The sequence below is a fragment of the Antechinus flavipes genome, chromosome X, assembly GCF_016432865.1.
Source record: "Antechinus flavipes isolate AdamAnt ecotype Samford, QLD, Australia chromosome X, AdamAnt_v2, whole genome shotgun sequence".
Lineage (NCBI taxonomy): Eukaryota > Metazoa > Chordata > Mammalia > Dasyuromorphia > Dasyuridae > Antechinus > Antechinus flavipes.
The window spans coordinates 14275220-14287379 of record NC_067404.1 but is presented as its reverse complement, the minus strand read 5'-3'; the positions used below and the strand labels follow the sequence as shown (position 1 = coordinate 14287379).

The window sequence follows — 12160 nt, the reverse complement described above, 5'->3', positions numbered from 1 at the left end:
ACTTCCTCACTTCCCTACCACCTCCAAGCGTGTATAATGCAAATAGATGGGAAAAATGATTCTGGTTTTCTCTGGGTAGGCTGATGGGGGCAGGAGAGGGGAAGTGGAGAGGCTTAAGCCCCTGGCCCAATTAAGAGATCAGAAGTTTAAGCATTTGGGGAGCTTGGAAGGTGAGGAAGGCCACAGCTAATCCAGTAAGGCTGGTATAAAACCCAGGGACAGGACTACCACCAGGTCAGACAGCAGGTGGGGGAGGGGTGGAAGAAGGCTTCAGAGCAGGGGAAGGGCTGTGGGGAGGTGGCTGAAGAGCACAGAGAGGGCAGGGAAAGGGAAGACAGTCAGGGACCATGACACAGGCATGGGACCCTGCAGGGTTCTTGGCTTGGCGGCGGGACGAGAACGAGGAGACTACTCGGGCCAGTCTTTTTGTTTATACCAACAGCAACAACACAAAGGGTGAGTCTGTGACCGCGATCGCTGGTCACCGGTGCTCATTGAGTTAGGCATCGACAGGGAGAGAAGATAAAGGCTCTGGTCATTCTCATTTGAGAATGGACAGGAGCCCACAGAGCAAGTGCCCATCCAGGTAGACTCTGGCGGGTCCCTTACTGTCACTCAGAAGACACCAGTAGATCACTGAATGATTGAGTGGGAGGAAACACGGAAAGCTGGACCAGAAACACAGAAAGTCTTGCTCAGAAAGAAACATGATTGAAGGCAGAGGGGAAACTGAAGACTGTAGAGAGCAGGGCTTGCCTCACCAAGGAGGGTGACTCACTGAGGAAGGTAGAGAGAGGGTGGTGGGATGGAAGGAATGTCATGGACGCCCCCTGCTTGAGGGAGATATTCTTTTTGGACATAATTTCCAAGTGTCTCATCTGACAACTTGGTTTTTGGGAAGGGGCTCCCACCCAAGGTCCATTACGTGACTGATTTCTCTCTAATTTCTCCCATCTCCCACTGGATACTCCCTCCCACAGGCCCATTTGAAGGTCCCAATTATCACATCGCCCCACGCTGGGTATATAATCTCACCAGCTTCTGGATGATCTTTGTGGTCATCGCTTCCGTCTTCACCAATGGGTTGGTGTTGGTGGCAACTATGAAGTTCAAGAAATTGCGCCATCCCTTGAACTGGATTCTGGTGAACTTGGCCGTGGCAGACCTGGGAGAGACCATTATCGCTAGCACCATCAGTGTCATCAATCAGATCTATGGCTACTTCATCCTGGGCCACCCGATGTGTGTTTTGGAAGGCTACACTGTTTCTCTATGTGGTGAGGAAGCTCCAGTAACAGAAATGGGGCTAAAATGGTGCTAGATTTAGAGGGTACAAAATTTAAGGCGGGGCTCAACAGTCCTTCAATAGACAGAAACAACAGAGCTTAGTACTCTCTTAACAAGAATAATTAGTTAGATAGGTTTTTCCAAGGTGGTAGACTGAGCTCTTACTTACTTCCTGCCGTGTGACAGCCTTGTGCTCTCCCAGTTGAACCCTTGTGTTTGTTCAAGTTGTCGGAAGCTTGATGAAAGTGATAACGGCAGAAGACAGAAGTAACCATAGCAAAGCTGCCCTAGTATCTTCACGAACTAGGTGTGTTCCAGCTACAGAAACGAGAGTGAAAAAACAGACGACTACAAAAGAGTAGGAAAGGAAAGAAGTATGAGAAAAAGGAAGAGAGGAGGAATTTGAGGTGCATTTGCAAAATGTTGGAAAGAAAACAAGAAAGAAAAAAGTAAGAAAATGGAAGCAAAGAAAGACAATAGGAAAAAAATAACAAGGGAAAGGAAGAAAGAGAGAAGAAGGAAGGAAGGAAAGAGATGAGGGAAGGAAGGAAGAAAGGAAGGAAAAGAGAGAGGGAAGGAGGGAGGGACGGACGAGGGAAGGAAGGAGGGAGAAAGGAAAGAAGGAAGGAAGGCAGAAAGGAAGGCTGGAAGGAAGAGAAAGAGGAAAAGAGGAAGGGAGGGAGGGAGGAAGTAAGGAATTTTTTTCTAGAAGGCTGAGAGCATGTCTCTCCCTGGAAGTCCCGATGCCTCTCCGTGGGGTTGGTCTGATTGGTGGGGGCCCGAGTGAGAGCTGAGAGGGGGGGCAGCCTCTTCACATCTCAGGATTTCTCCTCTCCCCTACTGATCTCACCCTTAGTTCCTGCTGAATCCATTATTTGCTTTTCTCCCTTCTTTCTCTAGGAATCACAGGTCTCTGGTCCCTGGCCATCATTTCCTGGGAGAGGTGGGTTGTGGTGTGCAAGCCTTTTGGGAATGTGAAGTTTGATGCCAAGCTGGCCATGGTGGGCATTGTCTTCTCCTGGGTCTGGGCAGCTGTCTGGACTGCACCACCCATCTTTGGTTGGAGCCGGTGAGCATTTCTGAGGAGTGGGATGAGGGCTCAACCACCCTTTCCTCAGAATCCATGTATCATGCAGAGTCCTACATGTTTGCTCCAAGACAGTTTTCTGGGTCTCAGTTTTCCCATCTGTAAAATTGGAATAAGAGTACTATTTCCTCCGAAGGGTTGATGAGAGGAAAGTGATTTGCGAATCAAGAGACCCCAAGAAATGGGAGCTATCACTATTATTATTGTTAATAATAATAAATGAAACTCAGAGACCCCCCCAAGGGCTTGAATTGGCTACAGAGTCAGGAAGGCCTGAGTTCCAATCTGGTCTCACTTACTTGCTAGTTGTGTGATCACTCTGCCTTAATCCTTTGGAGAAGTATCTTTGCTAGGAAAACCCCAAATAGGGTCACGAAGAGTTGTATGAGACTGAAAAGTGATTGAATGGCAAGAGGACAGAGACTACCTTGTCATTGTACCCCTAGTGCCTAGCAAAGGGCTTGGGATACAGCAGGTGCTTATTACGTGCTTTTTGAAGCATTGTTAAAGTGCATCTTGGTTCAAGGGAAAGAGTGTGGGATTTGTAATTGGAGAAAATGGCTTCAGATCCTCAATTCGGATCCTTGTTCTCTTTTGGGCAAGATCCTTTGTCTCCTCGGAGCCTTAGCTTCTTCAGCTGTGGAACGCTCCTCCTGACTTCAGGCCCGAGCATCTGTGAGAGGTCATGGGAGAGCCCCGAGCCTGGTTCTTCTTCTTGCTGGGCCTTTGTACCTCTCGCTTTCACCCTTGCCCCTTTCTTCTCAGATACTGGCCTCACGGGCTGAAGACGTCCTGCGGGCCTGACGTGTTTAGCGGCAGCTCCGACCCTGGTGTACAGTCCTACATGATTGTCCTCATGGCCACCTGCTGTATCCTTCCTCTCAGCATCATCATCCTCTGCTATATCCAAGTGTGGCTGGCCATCCGTGCAGTGAGTATCCTTTTACCTCCAAAGGGCCACCTTGCAGGGGGCTCTGGCTCAGGCTTCCCAGCAGTAAGACACTTGGGAAGAATCTGAAAAGTGGCGGGGTCGAGCGGAGGGGAAGACCCGAGTTCAGATCCTGGCTTGGACACTGGACAAATCGCTTACGTTTCTGAGCACTGATTTCTTCTAGAAAATGGGAATAATAATGATAATAATAGCACTTAAAGGCTAGGAGTATTGCAAGGCTTAAATAAGAGAATCTATGTAAAGTACTTTATAAACCTTAAAGTGCTCATCATCATGATCATTATTATCATCACCACCATCATCATCACTATCACAATCATTGTTATCATCATTATCACCATCATCATCGTCACCATCATCCGTCCAGCCTATGGAGGAGGGATCAGATTGTGGAGGATGTCCCTCAGAGGACATCAAATTCAATCCCCTCATTTTACAGAAGAGGAAACTGAGGCCCAGGGAGGGGAAGGGACTCAGCCACAATCTGTAGGCAGTAAATGGTAAGACTGAAAGTGGGAGTCAGTTCATTGAGAGACTCTTGGAACCAATTCCTTGACCTCTTTAGATGAGTTGTGGAAAGAGCCACACTACGTGCTAATAACTTATATTTAGGAGGAGATGCTGAAGTTCAGAGAGTGACTTGTCCAGGGTCATACGGCTGGTGAGTATCTGAAGTGAGCCTTTGAACCCTCGGCTTTCTGGCTCCAAGTATGAACCTGACCTGCATTCATCTGTCAGATGCTGTAGAATAATGTCTGGTTAGCGTATGTGTGGAGGGGCAGGTTGGGATGGGCATTAGAACTTTACTAACAGGATCTTCACGACCCAGAGTTAGCAAAATCTGAACCTCTTTGCCAGTGGAAATGGGCATATTTTAATTTCTTTATGTTCTTTCTCCCCAACTGCCCCTCATGATTGAAGGTATATGTTCAAAACACAGGTAGCTACAGGCTCAATATGGCTCAGGGCTCGTCTGCCACTCGGCCTTATTAATAACAATAAGAGCTAATGTTTATACATCACTTTGAGCTCTGCAAAGAACTTTATGTATATTGGCTCACTTGATGTTCCCAGTAATCCCGGGAGGTAGGTACCATTGTTATCACCATTTTACAGATGAGGAAACTGAGGCAGACAGAGATTAAGTGACTTATCTAGGGTTGCACAGCTAGTAAGTATCTAAGACAGGATTTGAACTCAGGTCTTCCTGACGCTATGTTTAGCTCTTTAGCCACCAGGCCACCGAGCTGCCTGTGGTTCACAGTGTGTACTGATCGCGCTATCAATCAATAAGCATTTATTAAGCATCATTACGTGCCAGGTACTAACCAAGACAAGAATGAAAGTTTTTGCTTATATTCTTCTGGGGAGATAACCGGCCCAAACAATATATATCTCTAGCTGCCATTGTCCCTTCCACGTCGCGGGGTGATGCCCCCCAGGATCTAGAAAATCCGCAGAAAAGTTTTTGACCTTCCCTTGGTACCAGAGAAGAATTTAGGATTTTTTTCTTTCTTGTTTTCTGAGGGATTTACATTATTGGAAAATCTGGGTTAAGTGTTTGGTCATAGGCTTTGTGTCAGCTGTTGGCCTTTGTGTAGTCTGTGTGTTCCACGAAACGTCCCCAAATTCCCGTTGAATTTCTCACGCCTCCTGGCAATATCTTGGTGCTACGGTAGAGAAAGTCACAATGTGGAAGGGATGTGTGTGTGCGCACACACGCGCGTGTGTGTGTATTACACGTATAAGTCTAAACTAAATATTTATTAAACAAACACAACATAATTTATAATAATATAATCGAAAACAAATACATGCCAAAGGAACACAATCTATTTGGGGAGATCAGGCTGGAGCTGGGTTGGGAAGGCGTTGACTCTTGAGGTTCTTCGTGTAAATGATGGGTTTTGAACTGAGATTTGCAGGGAAGTCAGGACTCTAAGAGACAAAAATGAGGAGGACATGAGCCTCCTTCCCTACTCGGGGCATGGTCTGTAAGAAACTAGGAGCCCTGAGGCTGAGCAGTTGGCGTCTGAGGATGAACCCAAAGGCCAGTCTGCCTAGACTGAGGAGGACGTGAAGGGAATGCTGGCAAGGGCAGGTGGGGCTTTAAGGGCCAAACAGAAGAGTTCCCGCTCGATCTCAGCGGTCACAGGCAGTTGCTGGACTTTATCGCATGGGGCTGTGATGTCGTCAAGCTGCTTCTCAGCTCTCCAGTTACACAGAGAATCGCATGTGAAGATTGCCCTGGCTCCCAGGGTAGCTCTGGCCACACTCAAGTGAGGTACTTTTGGATGCGATTTGATTTCCTTGCTTCAGATTGATTGCTTCATTAGAGTAGAGAATTTCCATATGGAAATCCCTTCCAATGATGCACATCCATATGCTCCCTATAGTTTTAATGAGCTTCCGAGGCCCAGACGCATAATGATCTATCTGTGGTCACATGGAGTGTATGCATCGGAAACAGGACTCGAATCCGGGGCTCTCCCTTCTGCTGCCGATGGGATCATAGACTCACAAACTGAGTGTCGGCAGGGACCTCCGAGGTCATCTAGTCCAATACTATGGAAGAGTTTGGGATCCAAATACAGGCTAGGTCCCCATCTTCAAATTCTAGGGGTCTCTTTATCTCAGTCCATCCCCTTTCCTTCTAGCATCCTTTTTGCCTGGCACCCCACCACCACCACCAATGGCTGCCTTGCCAGCCTTCATTTGGCCTCTGCAGTAATCCCTGGGCACGGTACAAGACACTCTTATCAAAGGCTTATCCAGGGAGGCCAGGACAAGCTAGTGGTCCAGTTTCCTCGGAAGATGTCCTCAGGACGTCCCGAGCGTGATATAGTAGATGGAGAGCTAGATAGGAACTTGGGGCCTCAAATCCTGCCTGGGCCATTTAACAGCCGGGGAACTCTGGCCACTTCACTTAATATCTCTGAGCATAGATTTCCTTGTCTGTAGAGTGGAAATAGTTGCTTGGTTGGTAGTTATCCTTTATTCTCAAAGATACCGAGATGGCGTCACTAGATTGAGGTCAAGGTACAGTGTTTGTGACTGTGGGGTTCAGAGAGTTCTGCCACGGGCTGGACACAGATAGTCCAAGTGAACACCTGGAAATGGAAATAATGGCACTGAATGGGCAGAAACATTGTAAGGCTTAAGGGAGAGCATGTCTATAAAGCATTTTTATAAATATTAAACTACGACATAAATGTCGATTATTATTATTATTATCCTGCCCGTAGACACTTTGAAAGCATTGGGGAGGGGCAGCTAGATGGTGCAGTGGATAGAGTATCCACTCGGAAATCAGGAGGCCCTGAGTTCAAACCTGACCTCAGACACTTAACACTTACTAGCTGCAGGTCACTTGACCCCAATTGCCTTGGAGAAAAAAAAAAGAAAGTGATTGTGGATGTCATCAAAGGACAACCTTGGAAGGGGCTGTGGAAAAGAGAGTCCCATCCTTCTTTCTGCCTTAGTGAGAACGGGACCATCATCCGCTTGATTGTTGGATTATGGGATGGGAAAAAAATAAATGTTTTCTTAAAAACTTAATCATCAAACTCAGTACAAATAACCATACTTTATTAAAAAATTTTATTTTGCAAGGAGTGGGGCTGTGGAAACGAGCCTGGGATTTCATAGATATGGGAAAGTCCCTATTATCGAGGCAAGAACAGAAGTTCTATTTCAAGCCAGAGAGAGTTTCGTGGGGGTGCCTGAGAACACAGACATGGCCAGTAAGCTCTTGAACCCAGCTTCCAGGCCAGCTCTAGCTCTTTTGGCACAATGCCTCACCCCCTCTCATTTAAATGACGATTTCAGTTCTCAGTTTCTTCCTAAATTCTCATCAGTCATTTCCCCCCATCATAGTTTTTATTCCAGTAATTCTCAACCTCTTTGGTCTCAGGAACCCTTTTTACACTTTTAAAAATGAGCAGGGATCCCCTTAAAGTTTTTCTTTCATTTATGTGACTTTTATCCAGCATTAACTGTCCTAGTAGAAATGAAAGCATCTTCATATTATTACGAAAATTGCTTTGCGTTCCCAGCGTCCTTCACAGGAAGCCACGCCTTGAGAATTCTTCTGGCTCGGTTTGCTTTTTCTTGCTTTGCATTATTTCATAAAGGTCTCACGTGCCACCAATCCCTGACCGTTCCCGTATTGCTGGACATTGAGTTGCTTTGTCTAAACAAGGGCAGGTGGCGTTTTCCTCCTTTGGCTTCCTCAAATACGACAGAAAGTTGGAAATCCTCTGATAGCTCTAAAGCCTTCAAGTGTCATCTAGACTATAAGAATATGGTCATCCAGTCCAACTCCCTATAGGCCTAGAGGGTCAAAGTCATTTATTCCAGGTCAAGAATTGGGCAGGAGCCAGAGAGAGATCACCTAGAAAGGTCATAAGATCACAGACTTGAAGCTGGAGGGACTCGTAGAGGTCCTCCAATCCAGTCCTTCATTTTACAGATGAGAAAAGTGAGTGTAAGAGAGGTGAATTTACTTGCCTAAGGTCACACAAGTAGCAAGTGGCAGAGTCAGCATTTGAACTCAGGACCTTCAAATCAATGGGTCTTTCTACTACACCAGGATGTCTCCTGGGACTGGTAAATTGCCAGATGAGGAGAGCCATTGTCCCTCTCTAGGGGGGAATTCAGAAAGGGAACTGAGGAAACTTCTCATCCTTCCATATTCAAGAGATGCATATTTATCTGCTTGGAGGAGAGAAGTGAACAGAACACAGATTCAAAGCCAAGTCCCCATCTTCTAACTTCTAAAGGCAACCCCCAGCCCAGAGTTCTTCTGAGCTCTGAATGAGTTTTCTGCTCAAATAATGACTGATGATGATGGCTACCCAAAAAAATCAGTGTTGTAGATGAGAATTCTAAAGAACTCCTTGAAATACTGGTGTGTGTGTGTGTGTGTGTGTGTGTGTGTGTGTGTGTGTAGGGGCTGGGTGGGGAGTGAGAGGCGAGGGAGGGGAGATCCTACGGGACCCAGAACAATTGCCCCACTTTGTGGCATCCTAGCAATGGTTTTTGTTTGTCTGTGCTTGATAGGCTGCCTCCTTCCCTTAGGTTGCTAAGCAACAGAAGGAATCAGAATCTACCCAGAAGGCTGAAAAGGAAGTGTCTCGCATGGTGGTGGTAATGATCCTTGCCTATTGCTTTTGCTGGGGGCCCTATACCTTGTTTGCATGCTTTGCAGCAGCAAACCCTGGTTACGCCTTCCACCCTTTGACAGCATCCCTGCCTGCCTACTTTGCCAAGAGTGCCACTATCTACAACCCCATCATCTATGTCTTCATGAACCGGCAGGTAAGGAGAAGGAGAAAGGGCTTCAAATTTCAGTCCCGCCACTCTCCGGGAGAGTGACCTCGGAAGTGACCACAAGAGGTCGAACCAATCAGTGGCCCACACTACTCACCAATCAGTGGCCCACACTACTCACTGTCTTACGTGGGACACTGCGCTAAGGGCCAGACGGTGGGGAGGAGAACATGGCTGCTTCAGCACGTACAGCCCTCGATAACCTGCGTTAGCATCTTTCAGCCAGAGATTAGTCTCAGAGTAGCACAAGATTTAGCATTGAAAGACACCTTCTAGATCGTCCATTTTCTAGATGAGGCTCACCTGGGGCAGCACCCAACATCACCAAGGTAATAACACGTGGACTATAGTAACTAACACTGTAAACAAATCAGGATTTTTCTCCATTATCTGAGAAAACAATTTTTCGCCTTTTTTTATACCATTCTGATTTCTAAATTCTCTCCCACTCTCCCTCCCTCTCCTCTTCCCCTGAGATGGCAAGCAGTTTGATGGAGGTTATACATGTACAGTCACACAAAACACATTTCCATTTTATTCACGTTGTGAAAGAAAACACCGACCAACCCCTCCCCCCCAAAACAAAACAAGAAAAAGAAAAGAAAATAATAATTTTGATACTAATACAATAAGCCTGGTACAATGAACAGAGAACTGGCTTTAGAGATTAGGAAGACCTGTGTTCAAATTCTGCCTCTGAAATTGACTGTGTGACCCTAGGCAAGTTGCTTACCCTCCCAGGGCCTCAGAGATTCATTAAGACAATAAATTGCAGAAAAGTTGTCGATTGTCATCGTCAGAGGAATTTTCCGTGCCGAGAGTTTCTCTATACCAAGGAAATAGCAGGCTCATGCCAAGAAAACAAGAGAGGCAGGGCTGCTTCCTTCTGCTAAATAAAATCCTAAATTTAGATGAAGACCCTTAGAGATCATCGAGCCCCTTATTTTATAGACCCCTGCTTCTTAACCTGTGGGTCACAACCCCATATAGGCTCTTGGGGGTGGGTCGTGAAATTCTGATTTATTAGCAGTAATGTCTGATTCGTAGACCCATTTTATAAACCTATATATCCTGGGGTGCCTGAAAATGTCTTGGGTGAAATGGTGGGAAAAGTTTAGGAAGTCCTGTAGAGAATACAGGTGAAGTGACTTGTTCAAGGTCTCATGCGTAGTAAGTGGGAAATCCCATCTCCCTTTTCCAATCTCTGTATCTACTGTGTGCCTGGGGGGAAAGCCTTTTGTTGACTCCAACTTACCTTTCTCAAACTATGTCTTTCTGTGTCTCTGTCTCTCTCTGTCTCTGTGTCTCTGTCTCTTTCTGTCTTTACATCTCTCTCGTTTTTCCCTTGGTTCTCTCTGTGTGTCTCTGTCTCTCTTTGTCTCTTTCCATCTCTCTGTTTCTCTCTCTCTGCCTCTGTCTGAATTCCTCTCTCTCTCTCTTTCCATGTCTCTCTGCTTCTCCTCTATCTGTCTCTGTCTCTCTTCTATCTCTGTCTCCATCTTCATCTCTGTCTCTCTGTCTTTGTCTCTCTATCTCTGTCTCTGTCTCTCACATACATACAGAAACACACACACAAAGACAGACATACACACAGAGACAGATATACACAGAGAGACACAGAAAGAGAGAGAGACACATGGAGTCAGAAAGAGAGAGCCAGAGACAGACAGACAGACACAGGAACAGAGACACACAGAGGCAGAGAAACAGAGACACACAGAGACACACATAGAGACAGACACACAAAAGAGACAAAAACAGAGACACACAGATAGACACACACACACACATACATGGAGAAAAACAGACACATACCCACGGAGAGACTGACAAACACACATACACACACACACACACACACACACACACACACAGAAAAGAATCAGAGAGACAGACATACACACAGAGAAACACACACACACACATAGAGACAGAGACAGCGACACAGAGACACACACATACACACACAGAGAGAGACAGAGATATAGAGGAGAGACACAGAAAGACAGAGAAAGACGGGACAGACAGATATACAAAGAGACAGAGCATGAGGAGGGTGAGGATAAAAGGAAAATGTCGTGAAGCCGTAATTTTGAGAACTTTCTTGAATGGCTTGGCTATATGAGAAATTTCTTTAGATTCATTTTTAAAAATATTGGGATCAGTTCAGATATAATGAGGGAATTTATTTAGAAGCTAAGGCTGTCCACGTTCCCTCAGGTCCCAACTGGTAAATGGAAAAAAAGCCATTGGGTCCCGATAGCCCTTTTGGGTAGAGGAGAAGAGGTTGGGGGAATAGAGAAAGTCCCACTCGGTGCTTCCTTCCTCTTCTGGCCTTCCCCAGCAACAATAGGACAGAAAAAAAAGGGAAGGGGTACTGTGCAACACTTCTAGAGGCTTTTTCTAGAGGTTTCCTTCCCACCTAGATCTGTCCAAACATCCTGAGATGATTTATGTGACTGCCAGAAAGATGGCCACTTTGAGGCAAGACCAGCTGCTGTCCAAGGCGACAGAACAGCGAGGAGGAGCTCTTCCTTCGCGCCCTTGCACGATGGCAGGAGTGCTCGGGATTGGAGGCTGGCCTCTCGGGCCCTCACCGGCAGTGGGCCTCTATTGCTTAACCTCCCCGGGCCTCAGTTTTCTCATCCGAAAACTTGGGTCAATAAAAGCTTATTAGGAGGGTCAAATGAGATAAGATGTAAACGTCTGCTATTCTTGTTGGATCATGTGGGTGTCTTTCTAATCCAGAGTACTCTTAAAATGGCAGAAAGTAGAGGCAGAGAAAAGATTATGAAGTTTTTCTGGCGGGTACACGATTAATCAAATGCTAAGCGCAGGTCGGTTTCGCAACATTGTCTAATGTCTCCTGTCCTTCCAGTTCCGAACCTGCATCCTACAGCTTTTTGGGAAGAAGGTGGATGATGGCTCTGAAGTTTCCAGCACCTCTAGGACAGAGGTCTCTTCTGTCTCCTCTGTGGCGCCTGCCTAAACTTCCCCACCTCCCCTACCCCAAGGCCTGAGAACAAGGCCTGTGCCTCACACAGAAACAAAACCCTACATCCCCACTTTTCCAGACTTCAGTCTTCGCTTTTCTTCCTACCCTCATCCTGCTCTGTTCCCTTCCCAACTCTGTGGAACAAAGCGGGGATTCTCCACTCCTAGGCAACCAGTCACAAAGGTTGCCAGTGCTAGTCTCCCAGCAGTTCTCCCCCTTCTGAGTTTGCAGTTGTTGGAGAGCCCCAGTTCCTTCCTTTCTGGGCAGCCGGAGTCTGAGGCTGCCAAGGTCATCCCGTTCTCAAAGTAGAGGTGGAAAAGAGGGCAAAGACAGGGCCAAGGAGGAGGCGCTAGGGAACACAAAGGAGACACATTCCTTATTTCCCAGATTTTAATATTCAGATACTCAGTAAAGTGGACAACGGAAAACCCCAACCCTTCTCCGAATCGCCCGTTTCAGGGGAAGGAGGTGAGAAAGCATGAGCAGAAGTAACTTTGGGGAGGGGATT

General features: G+C 46.5%; 1 protein-coding gene across 1 annotated transcript; it reads left to right on the top strand.

The window, feature by feature from the left end:
- Nucleotides 1-347: 347 nt before the first annotated feature.
- On the top strand, nt 348-11654 carry LOC127542662 (red-sensitive opsin). Its single transcript, XM_051968416.1, has 6 exons — nt 348-456; nt 981-1277; nt 2188-2356; nt 3140-3305; nt 8406-8645; nt 11536-11654. The coding sequence occupies exons 1-6, from the start codon at nt 348-350 to the stop codon at nt 11644-11646; spliced, it is 1092 nt and encodes a 363-aa protein (XP_051824376.1). The 3' UTR covers nt 11647-11654.
- Nucleotides 11655-12160: the final 506 nt, after the last annotated feature.